This window comes from Muscardinus avellanarius, assembly GCF_963383645.1.
Source record: "Muscardinus avellanarius genome assembly, chromosome: 6".
NCBI classification, from domain to species: Eukaryota; Metazoa; Chordata; class Mammalia; order Rodentia; family Gliridae; genus Muscardinus; species Muscardinus avellanarius.
This window is the reverse complement of record NC_137791.1, coordinates 79,195,187-79,217,687: the sequence shown is the minus strand read 5'-3', so window position 1 is coordinate 79,217,687 and position 22,501 is coordinate 79,195,187. Positions and strand designations below refer to the sequence as shown.

At 38.0% G+C, this 22,501-nt stretch overlaps 2 protein-coding genes across 2 annotated transcripts in view; both read left to right on the top strand.

Moving 5' to 3' along the window:
* The window catches only part of MTHFD2L (methylenetetrahydrofolate dehydrogenase (NADP+ dependent) 2 like), a gene marked incomplete at its 3' end in the record, with an annotated part of 96,801 nt that extends 91,227 nt beyond the window's left edge, over positions 1-5,574 (top strand). Inside the window, exon 7 of the mRNA XM_080698020.1 lies at positions 5,462-5,574. Within this exon, the coding sequence (XP_080554146.1) occupies positions 5,462-5,574 (113 nt within the window). The remainder of the gene's footprint in view (positions 1-5,461) is intronic.
* Positions 5,575-14,602: 9,028 nt separating this feature from the next.
* On the top strand, positions 14,603-21,791 carry EPGN (epithelial mitogen; the record flags this gene model as incomplete). The annotated part of the gene is made up of 5 exons (XM_080697910.1): positions 14,603-14,645; positions 15,332-15,424; positions 18,338-18,458; positions 19,714-19,866; positions 21,737-21,791. 5 exons carry the CDS (start codon positions 14,603-14,605, stop codon positions 21,789-21,791), a joined length of 465 nt encoding a protein of 154 aa, XP_080554036.1.
* Positions 21,792-22,501: the final 710 nt, after the last annotated feature.

Genomic DNA, 22,501 nt, shown 5'->3' with positions numbered 1-22,501 from the left:
TAATAATTATTGCCTATCCTCAAAATACTCTTAAAGAACTTTCTTTAACCATTGCCAATCCACTTCCATCTATGTCTCATTCCATAGAATAAGTTCCATGCAGAAAAGAGAATCTATGATAGTTTTATCTGCCTTCATCATCAGTTTCCATAACTTTAAAATCATGGCAACTTAACAAAATTGACTCTAAGTCTGATTTTCCCATATGTGTTCATCAACCTCTTATGAAATTGCTGGTATCAAATAATATCTAATTGCTTATTCTTGAACACACAGAACTTGTAGCATTTTCTTTAAACACATGCACATGTACTCCCTTAGCCCTGTATTCAAATAAGTCTCTGAAGAAAAATATTGTTTTTAGTTCTTCTTCTTATTCCTCTCCTTTCTCTTCTTCTTCCTCCTCCTCCTCCTCTTCTTTTCTTCCTCCTCCTCCTCCTCCTCTTCTTCTCTTCTTCCTCCTCCTCCTTCTCCTTCTCCTTTGTTTTTACAGGACTAGGGATGGAACCTAGGGGTATTCTACCTCTGGGCTACACCCCCCAGCCCTATCTTTTTTATTCTTTATTTTATAACAAGCTCTTACTGAATTTTGAAGGGCCTCACTAAGTAGTAGCTGAGGGTATCCTGGCACCGTGATCCTCCTGTCTCAGCCTCCCAAATCCTGGGATTATAAACGTGCACCACCACACCCAGCTGTTTTTAGTGCTTCTGTATCTGTCTTCATTAGAACATATGAAATGCCTTTCCCCTCACACATAGTAGAACTAAACTTTAAAAGCATCACCTTTGCATGCAGGTGCAAACCTTGTCTTCACATAAGGAAAAATCAGCCAATGAGAGGTTATTCTGGTGGTGTGATGCTTGTAAACCTACTCTCTTTGAGACATGATTGGGGAAGAGGCTTTTCAAGACATCAAGTATGAAATGAATTTATCTCTTTCTCCCATGACTAATTTTAGCTGATAAGCCAACTTTAGTACTTCATAAACACATTAAGATAGCCCTGAAATGATTATGCAAAATCACAAGACTGAGGAATTTCTGTGTTTATTATTATTTTTTAGGATACATGGTTTTACTTTGTTGTCCAGACTGGCCTTGAACTCCTGGGCTCAAGTGAGGTTGCTGCCTCTTCCTCCTGAGGAACTGGGACCACAGGCAGCACCACCACTTCTGGATGAGACTTTTTCTTAAGCATCGGCATCTATACTCATTGGAATTTGCTAAAAATTTCTCACTTTTCTGAGAAAAAAAATTGCTCATTTCCATATCCTTACCTTTATGTAACTAGACAAAGAATACCTTCTCATTAGCCAGAGCATATAAACTTCAATATTTTTCTTGGACATAGTTACTCAGGAAAATAAACAAAAAGAATAGAGACCTAATTTTTTAAAATCAAATTCATCACTGTATACCTCTCAAGACCTCTCAAACTTTCACTTCTTATCTATCCACTTTATTTCAAACTTAAAAAATATTTGGAACAAGTATTTGAATAACCAGGTATGTTCAGAGTGATAGCATCATCTTCCTAAAGAGTAATTTACAGGGTTCACTGATGCTCCTACATGCTTATTGATGTCCAGAAAGCCCCAGACCGAGCCAGGCGAAGACCCATTACACATCACAGTTTAATTCTATGGTTATTTACTATTTTTTGCACATACAGATAATATCCAAGCCACTTTATCTTTCAAAGTTGAAAACCAAACTATATAAAAACAATTATATACACACACAGCAGATTCTCTGATATAACTAATTTTATTATTTTATTCCACTTTTTTCTTTTTTTTTTCCTGTGCTACTGAAGATTGAACCCAGGACATTCTATTTCTGAGCTACATCCCAAGTTTTATTTTATTTTTATCTGAAAACAGTGTCACTAAGTTACTGAGATCCTTGCTAAGTGCCGAGACTTTCCTTGAACCTATGATTCTCCTGTCCCAGCCTCCTCCCTCCCTTCCAAGTATGGAGATTACAGGGGTGTGCCATTAGGCCCAGCTCTATGCTCTATTCTCTCTCTCTCTCTCTCTCTCTCTCTCTCTCTCTCTCTCTCTCTCTCTCTCTCTCTCTCTCTGTATTGGCATTATACTCCTGAGCTAAGCCTCCAGCCTATTTTATTTTCTACTTGGAAATAAGATCTTGCTAAATTGCTGAGGCTGGCTTCAAACTGATAATCCTCCTGTCTCAGCCTCCCAAGTACTGGGATTATAAGCATGTGCCACCATGCCCAGCTCCTATTCCACTTTTTTATTTGGAGATAAATTGTTTCCCACTAAAAATTCAGTTTGCACTTATTCCTTAATTTACCATATTATTCAACAGTATTTTATTTTTATGAATATTTCAAAGTTAGTGTTTTACAAATATATGATTGTATATATGATTAGTGTATAATTGTAGCAGTATAGTTGTAGCAGATAATTGAAGCAGTATGTTTCTTTTAAAGACCTGCTAAAGTTTTAAAGCATTACATCTCTGGTGCTTAAGAAAAGTTTCTGGCTAGGCTTGTAATTCCAGTACTTGGGAGACTGAGACAGGAGGATCACAGGTTCATGGCCAGCCTCAGCTACTTAGTGAGGCCCTCCGAAACTTAGTGAGATCCTGTTTCAAAAATAAAGAATAAAAAATTGGGCTACGGGTGTAGCTCGGAGGTAGAATTCCCCTGGGTTCAATCCTAGCACCAAAAAAAAAAAAAAAAAAGAAAAGAAATAAAAGAAATAAAAAAAGAAAAGAAAAGGATCTGAAAGGTGTTGTGTATGCCATCATGACAGAACATTGAAAAGCAAAAAAATATAGCTTATCACCTTAAGTAAAATGAAGGGTTTGGTTATTTAGTAAATTAGTTTGAACTACATCGATATTGTTCATATCTAATCAAAAGAACTGATATATTTCTTCAGTTTTATTTTAGATTTCATTTAAAGGCTATTTAGTGTACTTCAGATTTGTTTTAGATTGTATTTAAGGGCTATTTAGTTTACTTCACTAAAATGTACTGAATGCGTATCTAACCAATGCGTGGAAAGCACCAAGCTTAGAAACAACAGCAAGCACCGCACTTGGTGTCTGCCTTCTGGGAGCTTGCATGTAGTTAAGGGGACAGTTCTACAATGTGAATTTCCATAATGGAGTAAGTATAAAATTACTGGATACATTCATGGTAGAGCCTTTAAATCAATATTAGAGGAGGGAGGATTTAGGGGAAAATTACAGGAAGGCAACATTTTATTATGTTTTAAAGAATAATAAAGCATTTTTATTTGGGTAAAGTGGAAGAATATTCCAAGTGGAATGGATATCTAGAGCAAAGGAAGAAAGGGCTGCCGATGTAAGAGGTTTGTGGAACGGCTCTTAACTCCATCTGACAGTTCAGTAGAGTACAGGGGGTGGAAGCCTAGCAATGGAAAGGATCTGTTCCTGCATGGAGAGGTGTTTTGAAAATTCCAAATCATAGTATTCTTGTCTTTTCTATATAACATACTGTATTGGTCTGCTTTCTATTGTTATGACAAAATACTTGCGGCTGGGTGATTTGTAAGGAAAAAAAGGCTTTAGCTCATAGTGCTGGTGATCTGAGTATGGCATCAGCTCCTGCTTGGCTCTGGTGAGGCCAGATGGTGGACGGGGTCACAATGGTGGAAACCCATGTGAGAGTCATTACCTGACAAGATAGGAAGCCAGAGAGCAGAGAGGGGCTGATGCTGCTCTTCTATAACAACTCAGCATCACAGGAACGAACCAGGGTCTCTTGAGAACTGCATTAGTCCCTTCTAAGCAGTGCCTCCAATTACCTATCTCCCACCATCACCCCCTCAAGCTCTCAGAGTGGCATCAGCACTCTAAGTACTGCCTTGTGGGTACCGAACTTCCAACACTTGAAATCTTGGGGGATACGCTGCAACCATATCCAAACCATAACACATCCTACCAGAAGATTCATGACACACCTGAATGGATTTGTGTGTATGTGATATGTTTTAAGCTTTTTGGACTTTTCTTCAAGTAAAACATATTATTCCTTTGCTTTTCTTATAATTTAAAAAGTGATTCCCAGGGTACTCTTCTACTTCACATAAGATAGAAGTAACTTTTATAAACCGTCTTTCAGTATGGCAATATAAATTTGTGAAAATAGTACAGGATCTAAAAAACATCTCTTAGCCAGGCACAAAGGCACAGACCTCTAATCTCAGTCCTTGGGAAACAGAGACAAAAGGATTACAGGTTTAAGACCAGCCTTGGCAGTTTAGTAAGACCCTTAGCAATTTAGTGAGACGCTATTTCAAAAATAAAAACAGGGCTGTGGATGTAGCTCAGAGATAGAATGACCATGGGTTCAAATCTCATTACCAATAAATAAATAAATATATAAACATCATTTTGTTTTGATTAATGTAAAAGCATATGTATATATATATTATATATATATATATATATTCATATATATGTTATACAAAAGGCAATACATTCAAGTATCAGGTAGCTAATAATGCCAGATTATGCATGAGAGAAGTATTGTCTATGCCATCTTTGTACTAAGTATTGTCTGGGAAAATTTCATTGCTCTCATTCACATGGCAAAGTACTCAACGAGCCATCAAGTCAATGAGTGCTGGAGTCACTCACCTTTCACATTGTGGGTGTGAAAACATTCTTAAAACTTGCCTGAAACTTCTCTGTCACTTCTTTTGAGTATACTCACTGAGTAGGAAGTCTTCATGCCTTTGAACTGGACTGTGTGGATATACACAGTAACTCAGACATATTTGATGATTTTTTATTAGACTTGAACTGGAATGTATTACTTACACACATATGTGATATTGTTATAACAGGAATATTTCAATTTAATGAATGGCTGAATTATCTATATCCCATCTCCCCTTTGTGAGCACGATCATGTCTTTTAGAAGTGGTTAACTGGAATAACAGGCAATTGGGTCAATCATAGGTTATAGTTATTCATCATGTAAAGCTACCTGAGCTGTATAGAGATTGAGCCGACAGTCTTGGTACCATTGTGTTCTTTCTATCCACATCAGGTGTCATCCACAGGCACATTTGTCTGAGAGTATGTGTATGTTTACTCTAGCCTAGTTTATTTTTGAAATGATAGGAGGTTGTTGGAATGATATGTGTGGGTGTGGTGGCGCACTCTTGTAATCCCAGCATTTGGGAGGCTGAAACGGGAGGATTATGGTGCGCAGACATCCTCAGCTACTTAGTGAGTCCCCTTGCAACTCAGTGAAACCCCGTTTCAAAATAAAGAATAAAAATAATAGGACTGAGGTTGTGGCTCAGAAGTAGAATGGGTTTCCTCTCCAGTACTGCAAAAAAAAAAAAAAAAAAAGAGTGATAGGTATGCCTAACAATCCATTATATACACACGCTTAAAACTATGCATTTCTCTTAAAATTTAGAAATAAAGAATATTTTCTGTTTCCTGTCTTAGCTGTGAAGAAGAAAGCTGGCTTCATCACTCCAGTTCCAGGCGGCGTGGGACCCATGACAGTGGCCATGCTTCTGAAGAATACCCTTTTGGCAGCTAAGAAAGTCATTTACTAGACCACCTGGGAGAAGAAAGCAAGCCACAGTCATACCATTGATTTATTTTACAAAGGGCAAAAGCCTTTATATTTTACTACAAAGCTATTTATTTCTACATCATATTTATTTTTTCATGGGTGAAATCATTGTGGATCAGATGATTCACACTATGCATTTCCTGACAACAGATTGTGAGCTTTAGGAAAAAACAAAATTTCAATGAAAACATTGGTTTAAAATTTGTTTATTTTCTGGGTCTTGTTCATAACATTAAAACAATAGAGTGTTCATAACAAATAAATATATTTTTGACACAAATATCACACAAAGTACGTTTTCAACAAATGTTTTGTCAGCTTACTGGGCACCCATGTGAAACGTAATATGGGTTTTATCATGAGCATGCTCAGTTTTTAGTATTTTTATGTTCCATGTCATATTCTGAAAAAGGGTTTACTAGTTAAGAGAAAAATGGGATATTGAAAATAAAATTTTGATCTCAGATATCTCCATATATAAGAACATCCTAATGAAAAATTATGTACTATTTGAGGGAAGAAATTCAAGGAGGGCAAAAACTATAATACTACTTGGAAAAGTATTGATTATATCACATCAACAATACTACTTGCCATACTAAAAATGTATAAATAATGTGTTAGGTTTACATTTCATTTCTTTTTTCTAAAAAAAAAATGGACAGTACTGCCATTGAATAATAATGGAAAAATCTAAAAATAAATATACAAAATAAAGCTAAGTTTATATTTCCCCACAAATATCAGACAGATATGATAGAGTATGAGTGAGGCTATTGCTAAAGAGTAGCAACAGCTGACCATGGTGGTTCATTCCTATAATCCCAGTGCCTGGGGGATTAAGAGAGGAAGATCACTGATTCCAGGCCAACCTCAGCAACTTAGTGAGGCCCTGTTTCAAAATAAAAAAGTAAAATTAAGCTGGGTGTGTAGCTCAGAGGTAGAATGTCTCTGGGTTCAATTCCCAGCTCCCTCCCCCTCACAAAAAAAAGAAAAATAGCAAGAAATATTTGTTCACAAATTCAGATATCAAATAGGAAGACATGATGTTTCAATGTGCCAAACAAAATCTAAAAATCTACTTTGTGTTCACAGGTCTTCCCTCTTCTGTAATGATATATGGGTCTCAAAAGATACGATGTTTCTAATACAAATTAAATTAGAATTAAATATGAATGTTAGTTGAAGGATAATTTGAGACTACAAGAGCCATGTGCAATTGGCATCTGTTTTCTTGCCCAAATTTCAGTATGTTTATGTACCAACAATGATTCTTATTCAGTGCATGCCTTTGTGAGTGTGAACTTGTGATTGTGTGAAAATAGGCTAGATGTTTATAGTTAATAACATTTCAACTATACAATAAAAGCAATTTGAAGTAGGAAAGCTGTATTCTCTCTTTTTTAAAAAAAAAAGCACAAGTTTCTTTGTTCATATTTTGCTACACTTTTTTTATTACATGCTAGAAAAATGCAGCAAGTCTCTAAAAGAAAAAATACTATAACATATTCTACCATCAGTTCAGACCAATCTCTGTTCAGTAGTTTTTACAGAAATTTAAATTCAAACCTCACAAACATTTTAGAAAGGACCTCTTTAACATTGTCCCACATATAGGGCACCTATATAAACTTAAATTTAGCAATAAGTTTACCACTTATGGTAACTTTCATATTATATTTAAATATTTTTATGTTTGCAGAACTTGGGACTTAATGGATATGTGAAAAATCTGAAGACTATAATTATGTGTCCCCTATGGTGCAAGTGGGGTTAATTTGGAATTATTCGAAGGAGTCAACCTTCTCTGAGACCAGTAGAAACACTATAAAAGAAAACCTTTTACCTTTGTTTAAAATAGTAAGGAAGACTTTATTCAAAGCTATTTGCAATGAAGACTATAGAGGATAGGGGTTGAACTTAACTATATACTGCAAAGATAGTCACAGATATATATAGCCAAGGAGCAAAACTAGGGTTGATGGATGGGAAATTAAGAAGAGAAAGATGGGTGTGCTGGTGCAAGCTTGTAATCCCAGCATTTGGGAGGCTGAGACAAGAGGATCGCGGTTCAGCCAGCCTCAACTACTTAGTGAGGCCCTTTGCAACACTGTGAGATCCTGTTTCAAGATAAAGAATAAAAAAAATAGGGCTGAGGGTGTAGCTTGGAGGTAGAATGCTGCTTGGACCAATCCCTAGTACCGCAAAAAAATTTTTAAAAAAAGAGAAACTTGATTAGATATCAAGGGTAGGGGAATTTTGGGCAGCTTATCAGTATTCTTGAGAACAACAGGACAAAGACTTAGATAGCAAATGTGGGAAATTGGGAACTAGATCAGATACCAAGGTTGGGGTGAAGGGGAGTTGTCTATAAACTAATTTAGCCTGATTCTTTGCCAAAACTGAGCTCAGGTGGGTCATGCTTAAAACCTCATCGAGAAGAGGGCTCAGAAGAATTTGCCCGAATTTTGATGAAGGAGGAAGGGAATTTGTCAGCACATAAAGGAAATAAATTCAGTTCATTAATATCATGACTTTATTTTTTTTTAATTTTTTATTGGCGTATTGTAGTCATACATCTTAATGGTATACAAGATGGTGGAGACATACATGCACATATCACCCAATTAGCCCTTACCCAATTCTGACCCCTTTCCCTCCCCCTCCCTCCTTCTCATGCTTGGCTTAGTGATTGACTTCGATGTGTTTGTTAAAGTACATCGTGTGCATTAGAGGACAGAGGATAGGCTCTACTAGCTAGTGGTGAAATTTCAGAATTCATGAGCACATATTAACCACTAAATTCCTCACCTTCTTGGTGACTACTTTACCTCTTGTGTCTCTCTAAACTTACTCAATAGTAACAGCCATTTTTAATTGTTAAGCTATTTATAAATATTTGGAATTCTGAAAATATAGACATATGATGGCCTTGCAGAAGAGCTTGGAGTGATGCATTTTCTCCTCCCAGTCTATCTATATCTGAAAAATATCTATAATGAAGACCCTGAAGAATTAAGGAGAGCCAAACACTAATACAAAAATATGGAGGTGAGAAATAGCATGCCAATTTATGGAAGCAAAGGTGGCAGTCAGATGAAAATGAAAAATGTGACTTCCAGATGGTGGAAGTATAGCTGGATTAATATGCAAACATAGATTAGAGGAAACTATGACAAATCAGAACTTAGATCATACTTCGTAGGTGATGAGAATTGTAGTTAGAGGCTAAAAGATGTTATCACCCATTCTAACAAGGAAGTTGTAAAGGCAAGGTGATTTTGGAGATGAGATACTATGTTCAGTTTAAGACATGTTGAGATTGAGGTGACATAACGCACATAAGCTTTCTGACATAATATCCATGAAAGAGGATAGGCCATGCTAGCTAGTGGTGAAATTTCAGGATTCATGAGCACATATTAACCACTAAATTCCTCACCTTGATGACCACTATACCTTTATTCAATAGTAACATCCATTTTTAATTGATCAGCTAACATGTGCTAAATGGCTCATTTAAAAAAAAATTCTTCACTCTTAAGAATCTCCAGCCAGGTGTGGTGGCACACACTTGTAATACGAATACATGGGAGACTGAGACAGGAGAATCTGGGTTCACGGGCAGCTTCAGCTACTTAGGGAGGTCCTTCACTACTTAGTGAGACTCTATTTCAAAAATTAAAGAATAAAAAATAGGGCTAGGGGTGTAGCTTGAAGATAGAATGCCTCTGGGTTCAATCCCCAGTACTACAAAAAAAAAAAAAAACCCTTTATTTCACAGATGAAAAAAACTGATGGTCTTGGCCATTAAAATGTCTTGGCTAAGCAGGGCATGGTGGTACATGCCTGTTATCCCAGTATGTGGTAGGCTGAGATAGGAGGATTGCAGGTTCAGGACTAGATTGGCAACTTGGTACTTGAGCAGTTTAGCAAGACACTGTTACAAAATTTAAAAAAAAAAAAAGGTCAGTCTCAGCTAAGGCCAGACAGATAGATGGATAGTAAAATCTGATTTTAAAATAAGTCTGTTTGGCGAGGAAAGTCAGAGCCCAAACTACTCCAAGCTGCCTCCCTTTCAGTGGTCCTACTCCTATACTCCTCTGTCTTATCAATACATGTTTAATCCTAATTATTTCAGATTCATTTCATATGAAACTTGTCCATGAAAGATGCCATGAGAGTCTGATGTCTCAACTCTCAGGGCCTTCCATGTACACTACCACACAGGTATCATTCCCACCCAGTACGTCGGCTATGTGTGCTTTCATAGCTCCCTTTAAGTCTCGGTGCAATATGTATATGTATTATCTACTTGCCTTACAAATATCGTCACACCCAGTCCAGAGCCACAGATGTAGTAGGCATGAACGAATGAATGAGTGAGTGAGTGAGTGAGTGAATGAATGAATGAGCGGCACCTGAATCTGTGAGGATTAACAGAGTGAATTTAGAGAGACATAGCAATAGACCAATGAATATTTCCTGCCAAAGAGCAGTCACAGATTCTGGTTGGTTTAGTGAAAGAGCCAGATAAAAAAGGAAAAGAAAGGAAAGAAAAAGAAAGAGAAAAATAAACTTCCAGAAACACTTATGACTAGAGAAGAGGGGTGAGTAAATAAGGTCAGAGAAATGTGGTACAGGGGGAAATGATAGTGGGACTTTGGGCTTCTCGCCTCCTCTTTTCTTACTCTACCTTAGTTTCATGTGTCTGAGGAATAAATGAAGGTGTCACTTTACAAGACCTTTTTTCCTCATTCTTTAGGACTGGAAGGAAGAACTTTTTTGGTGAGAGGGTTGAAGAAGAAGGCCACAGACTTCCCTGTAGAGACTACAAGGCAGAACCCAAGAAAAGCAGCAGGTGGAATTGTTATGGTTTCGGTGGTCACCATGAGATTTTTTTTCCTCAGCCTAGATAAATATGAGCCGGGAAATAAAGAAACAGGACAAGCAGCTGGAATTAAGTGCAGGGCAAAAAGCAAGATTTATTATAAAAGCAAGTGTAATAGTGCCATGTCTCAAAGAGATGGGGGCGGGTGGGGGGAAGGAGATAGAGAAAAACATCACACCTAGGAGGAGCAACGGAGCAGAGGGCTGCTGCCGCCCTGCACCCTCAGCTCTCCACTAGAGTTTGCCCTATCTGGTCTTCCTTCTCTGAGTTGCTAAGTTCCCAGGCCAACAGCCGGCTTTGTCAGCATCTACATGAGAGGGTAAGGTTTATTTTCAGCTCTCCCCAGACTGTGGCCTTCGAAGTTTTAAGGCTTTAACTTTCTTAGTGTTGACCTTCATTCTATCTTCACTGCATGCTGACCCAGCAGCAGGCTTGGGACAGAAGAAGCCCAAACAGCAGGCTGCAAAGAGTAGGAAGCAGCCGGTTTTTGGTCTTTTAAATGCCTGCTCTGCTTTAGGACAAGGCCTGGTATGTAACCAGATCAGAAAGACTTAGAGCTGTTTTCTGGTATAAACCTTATGTCAAAGTGGTAGACACAAGCTATATGATGTAACAGTGGTGCTGTTTGTGTACAGAGGGGATACAGCTAGAGAGGCAGGATCATCTCTCCCAGATGTGAGTGAAAACCACAGTTCATTTACTATTGTTTCATATAGTCTACTCCCCAAGAGCTTAGGAAGTTACTCTCTTTTCAGGATCACCCCCTGTGGGCTACATTTGTCTTTTATATTTCCCTGACTTAAAATAAACTTTCATATTTCTAAAATCATAAAACAACAACAACAACAACAACAACAACAACAACAACAACAACAACAACGGCAATTTGCTCAACTCTTCAGAGATAATTAAGGAACTCCACTAAGATCAACATACCTACTCCTTCATACCAGAGAACACAGCTGGGGAAATGGAGTGGGCATTTGATTAGGAAAATCGGGTTGAAATCCTGACTCTGAGTCCTTTGGCAAATCAGTGTGTGTGTGTGTGTGTGTGTGTGTGTGTGTGTGTGTGTGTGTGTGTTGACTGAAGATTGATAGAACCTAGGGTCTTGCAAATGCTAAGCAGGGCTTTGATCACTGAGCTACTCTCCCCCCCTTACCCTCAAATCTATTGAGTCCCTGTTCCTTCTCATTTGTTGAGAATAAAAATAAAGCCTAGTTTTTGTTTCTTCATCCATTCAAGGCAGATTCATTGAGTATTTAGTATATGTCAGTTGTTGGATTAATTTGTGCAATAATTACTGAAGGAAGAATTGAGATGTGCGTGAAAATATATAAAATTGTACTATATTAGTTCCAATTAATTGTTGTTACAAAGATGATTACTATATTTTCATTTCTCAGTCTTACAAATAAAGATATTTAGGCTAGGGGTGTAACTCTATGCTATAGTGCTTACCTAGAATTCAGGAGCCCCTGAGTTTGGTTCTCAACAGAAAAAATAAAAAGGCTGGGGGTGTTGGTGCACACCTGTATTCTCAGTACTGGGAAGAATAAGACAGGAGGATGTTCAAGGCCAGTCTCATTAACTCAGCATTTTAGCAAGATCCTGTTTCAAAATAAAAATTATGAGCCGGGAGTGGTGGCGCATGCTTATAATCCCAGCACTCGAAAGGCTAAGACAGGAGGATCCCAGTTTGCGGACAGCCTCAGCTATTTAGTGAGGCCCTTGGCAACTCAGTGAGACCCTGTTTCAAAATAAAGAATACAAAATGGTGCTGGGGTTGTAGCTCAGAGGTAGAATGCCCCTGAGTTCTATCCCCAGTACCACAAAAAAGTAAATAAATAAAAATAAAACTACGAACCCGGCGTGGTGTCACATGCTTGTAATCCCAGCACTTGGGAGGCTGAGATAGGAGGATCACAGGTTCACAGCCAATTTCAGCTACTTGGTGAGGCCCTCTGCAACTTAGTGAGACCCTGTTTCAAAATAAAGAATAAAAAATAGGGCTGGAGGTATATCTCCGAGGTAGAATACCTCTGGCTTCATCCTTCAGCACAAGGAGAAATTTAATGTGAGTCCTAATATCTCCCTCCAAAAACTATAATTGTGGTTATAATTGTTTATATACTCCTTTGTAAGTAATTTTTTAAGTTTTATTAATGAGATCCTTTTAGGATTCTTTGATTTATAATCCAACCATTCTTTGTCAGGAAAAAATAATGACCAGAAATTGACTCGGTTTTTTTTTAATCATAAAATACAAGATGTAGGCACATTTAAAGTGACCCAAGTGCTAAATATTCTTTTAACTTTAAAATAATGACTTGTGGTAAGTGATTGCCCAAGTGATAATGAGTATGACAAGCTCGTTCTTGTGTGATTTCTAAAGCAGAATTCATATTTGAATATAGAAAGGGATCCTTTCTGATAAATCTAACTCACAGGGTAGACATGACGTAAATGATAACCTATCTAGACTTGAACACGTTTCCAAAGATTCGGGAAACATGAGCAACTGAAATTCCAAGTAGAATACACAACATACAGCCAAACTATATTTTATAATAATTTGGGGCAAACGAAAACTGTTAGAAAATGTAACAGCAATAATTACATGTTTGAACGTGTGTGTGTGTGTGTGTGTGTGTGTGTGTGTGTGTGTGTTACTAGGGATTGAACCTGGGGCATTTGACCTCTGAGCTACAACCTTAGCCCTATTTCTTTTTTTATTTTGAAACAGGGTCTCCTGAAGTTACTGTGTGCGGTATTAAATTGCTGAGCTGACCTCCATCCTGCAATCCTCCTATTTCAGCCTACCAAGTACTAGGATTATAGGTGTACACCCCATGCCCAGATATGTATGAACCTCTTTTTTTTGGGGGGTGCTGGGGGTGGAACCCAGGGGCTTTCTACCTCTGGGCTATACTCCCAGACCTATTTTTATATTTTATTTGGAAACAGGGTCTCACTTAGTTGCTGAGAGCCTCACTTAGTAGCTGAGGCTGGCTTCGAACCTGTGTGATCCTCCTGTCTCAGCCTCCCAAGCGCGGGGATTACAAGCGTGAGACAACACGCCTAGCCTGTATGAACCTTTAAAATGGCATTTTAATAATCACAGCATTAATTAAATATTGAGGAAAGAGTTGAATGTTTTTATTAACATTGAGAAATCATTGAATGTTTGTATTAAATGTAAGACTTTATTTTCATTAGATGTACCCAAAGTAAATGTCTCTTTAATTTTATCTTGATGGAGAATATTATTATTATATTTTATTATAAATTTTCCCTAGCTGAATCACTAGGACACAAATTTGAGCATTATTTTTCTTCAAACTTGGTCACCCATTCCATTTACTCAGAAAAATATTAAATGGCAGAAAGGCATAAAGGTAAAAGTTGTACTTTTAAAAATAATTATAGTTACAGAACTTTTCATTAGTAAAATTGACAAAACTAAAATGGAATTTGTTTTATTTATTTATTTTTCTTTTTTTTGGTAGAGCTGGGATTTGAACCCAGGGTTTTATGCATGCTTAGCAAACACTCTACCATTGAGCTGCGTCAGGAGCTCTTAAAACAGAATATTAAATTTGTCTTTACACAAATTTAACTGTTCTTTCCTGCAACTCAATTAACAAGATATTTTTATTTGTAATGAAGTTCATGGTCTGTAATAAAAGAAAGTGTAACTCATTATAGCATCAGGGATTTTTTTTAAATTAATAGGTTATTCTGTTTCCTAATTTGCAAATATTTCTATTGGAATACTAATATAGTTCTAATCACACCAATGGGGCAGTACCTGAATTCACACTGTTTTCAGTTGTTTTAAGTACTTTTACATATAGGATTATGCCCACAGGTAACAGGAAACCAGAGTTTCAAAAGGAAACTTGATCGTATCACCAGATAACACAGGTATCCTAAACAAATGCGTGAGCGCCTGGAGGCTTCAGGGTGCTGCCAGAAGTACATATTTTTTTGATTGGTAAGAACTGCCAGATGACGCTTCATGAAATATAAATACAAGAAAGACGCAGAGAGCTCAATAAAACCCTTCCGCCCGTCAGTCTAGTAGGAGAAGAGAAAGGTTAAGCAACCACAGGATATGGCTTTGGGAGTTCCGATTTCAGTCTGTCTTTTATTCAAAGGTAGGCAACTTCTTTTTGTTTTGTTAACTACATACTGAGGTAAAATTTGTTTTGTTAACTACCTACCGGGGTTAAATATAATAGAATTTATGTTTCAAAGTTAGAGAGAAGTTGGCTTTGACCCATTGTCCAACACAGAGATCAGAGCAAGGAAATCTGTGGATGAGTTTAGTTTCTTACAGAATGTATGTGCCTCTCCTGATATATTCTGAATCCTCTTTTTTTGAGAACTGAAAAATGTTTGCTTTATACAATTGCAGATGAGTTGAGAACATTTAGCTACTACCCAACAGCACCATATCATTGTTATTGGATTAATATAAATGTACAAACTTGTCCTTTAGAATTATGTTTCTATTTTCCATAATTATAGTGTAGACAATGGGATGAACGAGAAGCAGACAGGAAATTGTCCTAATTCATTTCTGGGTTTTAAATGTAGTAAAATAAAAAGTAAAAAAATAACAGGGCTGGGGATGTAGCTCGGAGGCAGAATGCCCCTGGGTTCCATCCCCAGTACCACACACACACACACACACACACACACACACACACACACACACACACAAAGTAGTAAAATGAAAATAGAAATGGGACATAGGAGTAAACTTACTAAGAATCATTTTGGACCTGTAGCTTGCCCTTGATAAGAGACTCACCTGTTATGACGCTTCCCCCTCACACAGCAATGACGGCGCTGAGTGAAGAGGCAGCCGCTGGGACTGGCATGCCTCTGGGCACAGCCCAGCAGAGCAACTGGACAGTTAACAAAACCCAAGGTACTTTCTTCCCATCTTTGTATTTCAAGTGACTTCTTTAAAACCTTTCAGAAAAATGTAGATTGTGTTAGAAGCCACGTGGACGTTTTTAACTCTATATGTTAATAGATAGTTAATTCATTTAGCAAGATGCTGTCAAACTGAAGTGATAGATACATGTATCAGCTGAGAATTGCCTTCATAAAAGGAGGAAGTGAAACCAGTGAGAGAAAGAAATGTTGTCTTCAGCTACTGTCCTGGATATGAAAAGTGGCACGTTTTCTGCATGGCTTCCCAGAGCCCGCGTGCAGCCCATGGCAGTTTCTCCCCAGTTTGGCATTTTGATGAGACTTCATAGCTTGATCTGTGGCTGTGAGCTTAGCAGCCATAGAATGATGGCTACAGGTTGAAACATTTTTCTTCATCTTTGGAAGAATTTTTTGTTTGTTTGTTTGTTTGTTTTAACAGGTGCTACATTTTTCTGACCACTTCTACCCAATGTTTTTTTTTTTTTTTTTTTGCTGTGTATGGTGATGATATATTTCCTTTTCTGGTTTCTAAGTATCATCACAGTGGCTTCTGACTGTGGTTTGAACTAGAGGTGAATTGGGGAAGCTTGTCTGGGACTGAGTGGTTTTCATTCATTCTCATGCAAATCACATAATGCACCCTGATATGAAGACTGGTCCTGTGAGCCTGGACAGAGGAAGTACCTAGTGCCTCTCAGAGGCCAGCAAATAAAAAGATCAAATCAAATATTTCATGAAAGACATAAAATGACAATATGAAAAACAGTAATATTTGAGTGTTCCTCATGCTACCAATAATTTTAAATTTTAAAGGATTAACTTCAAATATTTTACCCATTGGGTTTTTTGAATATCAATTTGAAAAACAATATAAGTATGAATTTCAGAACAACTTTTAGCCAATGTCTTTGTGTCTTCTGAACCTTTGAACAAGAAAAAACTAATTCTATTAGAAATGACCAATGATGTCGTAGAAAATTAAAGAAGTGTGGTTTCCTCTCACTGACTACTGCCATACCAATATTCCCAGCATCATCTTTTTTTCTTCTTAAAGGAAAACTGTAAATTAAATTCTACAAATTGTAGGTAATATGAATGGAAAAGAGGGATTGAATATGCCATCTCTAAATTTTTCTTTTTTATGGAAAACTTTAGTTTATTTTCCTTTTGCTTTACATTTAACTTGAAAATATGGATCCAGTGCCTTAGAAATTTTATGTGTAAAGTTATAATACTCTCCTCAGGGAAGGATGAGTCTCTTTGTATAAACTTTCTTTAGAAATGGCCTACATATTCTAGCAAATACTGGTTCAGCCTTGATTAATTGAAACAGTGCAGTCTTGAATTAAGAACAACCTAGAAGATCTGATAGTGGGTAATTTTCACTACCTCAGAATTAATTATTAAAATGATAAATTATGATCTGGGTGTGGTGGCACACGCCTGTAATCCCAGTACTTGGGAGGCTAAAACAGGAAGATTGAAGGTTCAAAGCCAGACTTAGCAATTTAGCAAGGCTCACAGCAACCTAAAGAGATGCTGTTTCCAAATTAAAAATAAAATGGGGCCAAGAGTATACCTTGGAGGTAGAATGCCCCTGGGTTCAATTCCCCAGTATTACAAAAACAAAACATAAGTTATGTTTACTATATCAAAGTCAAAAATGAATATGAATTTTAAGGTAATACTGGGCGTTCTCCATAAAAGTGAAATGATACAACATAGTATTTAGTTGTTGCCTTAGTACCTAAAGATATAATATTTTCAATATAAAAGAGAATACCTTTTAGGTATGTTTTTGCCTAAAAACAAATAAGTAGGCGTCTCAGTCTCTTTAGCAAGTCCAATATGGTGTGTCGTGGCATGATAACTAACAGTGAGGAGATGCATTTATTCATAGTGATGACAAAGCAAAGCTTGAGAAGAATTTAAGAACTGGTAATTAAAGAACTTAAACCAATAAGGAATCAATTCTCTGTTACTCAAGGCTACTGCATAAACAGCAAGGCAAGTGCAGGTATGTCTTTAGCACTTCAGAGTCAGAAGACGCATCCTGAGACATACACATCTTGCCAGAAGCACACCTTCCTGAAGACGATTTCCCAAAAGGAGGTTTCTGAACACTTGACAACAAAAATTGTGTTCACTCATGATGGCTTGCAATGGTGTTAGAGCTAGAAGTAAAAGACCTAGGTTGTCTAATCCCAAATCCATGGTGTTTACCTCTACTTCACAGTGCCTCTTAAACAAGCAAAAAATTAATATCTGAAGGCATGGTAGTTAGCTAGTTTAGCCTGAGCAGTGAGTTGTTTCTGGCTTCCTGTGTAAGTCATAACAATACCTCTTCTTAAGTCTGTCAGGGAAAATATCCCCTCTCCAATTAGTTCCTCAGAGTAGTTCTCCAAAGTGTAAGAAAGAATTCTTATGACTTTTCCTCTGCTGAGGGAATAAAAATCTAGTTTATTATCTTGCAAGTATAAAGCCAGATCTTCTTAAGTGCTGGCTTCTCACTCTAAAGGAGAAAAATGCAAAGGTTATGTGAGGTATTCTGTATTTATTAGAATTTAAGCATAGGTTTGGGAAGCATTACTCAAAACAACCTAAGACTTAAAACCAACGCTGCCACCTTCTGGCAAACTTGTGTCTATACCTTATTATGTGGCTTCCAAGGAATAGAACCATCATCAGCCCATCATCAGCCCACCGCTACCCTCTAATTGGTATGTCTAATTGATATGTCTACCCTCTAATTGATATGTCCAACCTACCAAGGGAATCAATAGTTCAAAGGACAGAGCACCCCACAAACATTCTTAAAGTAAAAGGTCTCTTTACATATGTGTTGAAATTTTAACCATAAAACAGAACACACTTCATCTGATCATATTATATCTCCTTTTTCTAGAGGACTACGTAGAAGGACCAATAGCCTTGAAGTTCTCACACCCTTGCCTGGAAGACCATAATAGTTACTGCATCAATGGTGTCTGTGCATTCCACTATGAGCTAAAGAAAGCCCTCTGCAAGTAAGTGCAAAGTACTTCCCACGTCCTAGAGACAGAAGAAGCAGGATTTGTGCTTCTGTAGAAGCTCATAGTGCATGGCCACACTCCTCTGTTTAATCTAGTAAAACCAGTGTTGATCTTAATGTGACTTGCCAATCCTCCTTCTACTTGAATATCTAAAGAAGGCTCTCTCTCTCTCTCTCTCTCTCTCTCTCTCTCTCTCTCTCTCTCTCTCTCTCTCTCTCTTTCTCTCCTTCCTTCCCTTCTTTTCTTTCTTTCTTTCTTTCTTTCTTTCTTTCTTTCTTTCTTTCTTTCTTTCTTTCTTTCTCTTTTTTTTTGGTACTGATGATTGCATCCAGAGGCATCTACCTCTGAGCTATATCCCCAGCCCTTTTTATTTTGAAATAGGCTCTTGCTATATTGCTGAGAGTTACACTAAGTTCCTGAGGCTGGTCTTGAACCTGTAGTCCTCCTGTCTCCGCTTCCAAAGTACTACAATTACAGGTGTGTGCCACCAAATCTGGCTAAAGAGTCTTTTTCTAAACTATTTGATCCTCATCACTCAAACATGTGGTTTCTAGATTAGTAGTATTGGTGGGACCTGGATGATTAGAAATGTAGAAATTTGTGCTTCACCTCTGGACCACCAAATCAGAATCCAGACTTGTAACAACATGCAAAGGTGATTCCTAGTTTCTACAGGATTTATTTCAGTACAAAATGAAATGGAACAAGTGAATTTTTTTAGGATTACCAAGTTCTGAAATAACCAGAATGTAGGTTTTATGATCACTGATTTGCTCAGCTTTCTTGACAAGCATACTACCTTTTCCATCTACCAAGGAGACAGAAATACAGGGCCTTAATATGATTATTGCAAAACTCAGAGCTTCTTACCTTTAAAAAATGTTTTCTCATTTGGTGTTTGCCTCTTTAAATTGCTTACTTTCTTTTTTTTAAATAAATGATGTATATCAGCTGGGTGTGGTGGCGCACGCTTGTAATCCCCACGCTTGGGAGGTTGAGACAGGAGGATCGCGCAGGTTTGAAGCCAGCCACGCTGGCTTATGAGACCCTGTTTCCAAATAAAATATAAAATAGATCTGAGAGTGTAGCCTGGAGGTAGAAGGCCCCTGGGTTCCATCCCCAATACCACCACAAAAAAAAGCAAAAAAACTCCCAAAATAACATAAAACAACAAAAAAAAGATATATAGCATTTCTTTGTATCTGTGTCATTGTGAGCTTTAAAATTATACATTTTTCTCTTTTTGAAGGTGTTTTTCTGGTTATACTGGAGAAAGATGCGAGCACTTGACCTTAACTTCATATGCTGTGGATTCTTATGAGAAATACATTGCAATTGGGATTGGTGTTGGATTACTATTAAGCGGTTTTCTTGCTATTTTTTACTGCTACGTAAGAAAGAGGTACGAAAAAGACAAAATATGAAGTCACTTCCCATGTGTTCTTCTTGTAAATATTTACTAAGTCCCTAAAATGCGCCAGCATCGGCATACATACCTTTTTAATGAAGAGTATAGAGAGTGTGGTGGAGCATGCCTGTAATCGCAGTACATGGGAGGCTGAGATAGGAGGATCTCAGGTTCGAGGCCAGCCTCAGCAGGCCCCTGTTTCAAAATAAAAAATAAAAAACTAAAAAGAGCTGTCAGTGTAGCTTGTAGGCAAAATGTTCCTCAGTACCAAACAAGAAAAAAGAAAAAAAGGAGAAGAGTATAAATCTGAGAAGGTCCTCCATAACATTTTTATGTCTTTTCTTATCATAAACCCAGAAAAATGGTAAAAATTTACCTTGAATTGCAATAAGATAGTCCAAATTTACAATTTCCATTTTTCCTATCTGTATATATCTAAATGAAGAAGACAGGAGGTCCCCACAGAGTAGAAATTCAGTGTGGCTTCTTCACAATTATACATTTAGTTTTTAATTCTGTGCCTGCAACACAATAGACACTCAGTAAATATTTATTGGTTGAAAAAAATTAAGAAATAAAAATGTATGACAAACTCAGGCCAGTTTCAGCCCAGATTTTAAGTGGAGGTATTTTAAGATACTATCTACTGCTAAAAATCTAAGATGTAAACTTGATCTACAAATAAGTATAAACTATATATTTACTCTTATTTCTAGTTTCTCCACACTAGTGATTTCTCCTTAAATCTATGAAATTAGGAAAAAAATCATACAATAATATGAGATACATTAATTTTAAAAATCACAATTACAAAGCCGGGCATGGTGGCACACGCTTGTAATCCCCCCCCCCCCCCCGCTTGGGAGGCGGAGACAGGAGGATCGCGCAGGTTCGAAGCCAGCCGTGCTGACTTAAGAGACCCTGTTTCCAAATAAAAAATATATATAAAAAATAGGTCTGGGAGTGTAGCCCAGAGGTAGAAGGGCTTCCAGGAACCCCGGTACCACACACACACACACACACAAAATAAATAAGTAAGTAAATAAATAAATAAATAGTATAAAAATAGGTCTGGTGTGTAGCCCGGAGGTAGAAGGGTTTCCCAGTACCACACATACAAAAATCACAATTACATCTGTAGCTTATTAAGCTGGCAATTTTAAAATGAATGAAACAGCCCAAATAAAATTAGAAAATTTTGTTTTGCTTAAGAAAATCAAATTTCTATTTTATCACTTGCATAGTTATGAGATCAAGAATAATAATAAGGAAGAGATGGAGAAAGAGAAAGAGAAGGAGGTGGGGAGAAGGGGAAGATGGAAAAATCTGTTGATGGTAGCAAACCAGCTGTCAGGTCAGGCTCCCAGAAGCAAAGCCAGGCCTTGGTTGTGCCTGGACAGGGAGGCTTAGTAAGAGGAAACCTGTAGAGACGAAAGCAGGAACAGCAGCAGAAGCAGCCAAGCAAGGCCTTGGCTGGAGCTCAAGAGTGGTCTCCGCCTGTTCACACAGGAACGATCTAGAATGTGCTTGGCATCATTGACCTATCCCAAAGGGGAGAGTTCTTGGTTTTATTGTACCATATTAACCAATCACAGGCTGCAAGATGTTCATGGTGGGCTAGTGGGAAGGGCTCATAATCTCCCAGGAATCTCCTGGCAAGGTGTTCTGTTAGCTATGGGCAATCCTCTAGAGAAAGATGTTGCAGCGAGCCTGCCAATGGCCATGGCCACTGAGGGATGGGTCCTGCAGTGGGCAAAGGGGCCTGACCCAGGGCGCCAAGAGTAACTGCTGCACCAGCACCTTTGTGCAAACCCCAGTGATCAACACAAGCCACACTCACGAGGTAACCAATGCTCTGTTCTAGGTGTCTGAAATTGAAACCGCCTTACAACATCTGTTCTGGAGGGAGACCACTGTGAGGCCCTTGTGAGATATTTTCATGGAGTTATTTGTGCAAGTCAGTGGGCCCCAAATTGAAATCCTCAACCGAAACAACAAAACTTGCCAGGCTGACTAGACTTGAAAGTAAAGAAGTTGGGATTGCAATGAAGTGAGAAGATCAAATTCAACTCCGTTCTCTCCACTCTGCCTTCCTTGGGGGCCACGGGAGCCCAGAGGACAGGCTGGAATGGCGGAAGCCAAGTTCTCAGTTCCACACTACACAGCTTGTTGCTGTGTGGTTATTGTCCTCACCGCAGAAAGACTGGGTCCCATGCTGCTGACCGTGTCAGTTGTGGGTTTTCGTGGGGATGACTGTCAACTCTGCAGCCAGCCACAGCAGTGCCAAGCCCTGGTGCTTCCTGTGTTTGCTAGCCAGCATTTTGGATCACCTAAATGCCGCTTCTCTAGTCACTCCATGGATATAAGCCCAAGCATTTTCACGGCATCTAAAAATTTGAGCTCAACTTTTAGAGCGAGATCAGTACATCTCCCGTGAACTAAAATACCTCTTAATAAGCCATAGCACAACCAAATGGTCAAGGGGAACACAAATCTTAACCCAGCTCGTGACAATACTGTGCAACTTTTACGTGTGAAGTATGGAATAAGCTAAAGCATTTCTCAGGACTAAAAGCTCTCTGGATATCGAGTCCAGAATGGGCAAAACATTTCCGTTTCCATGTGGATT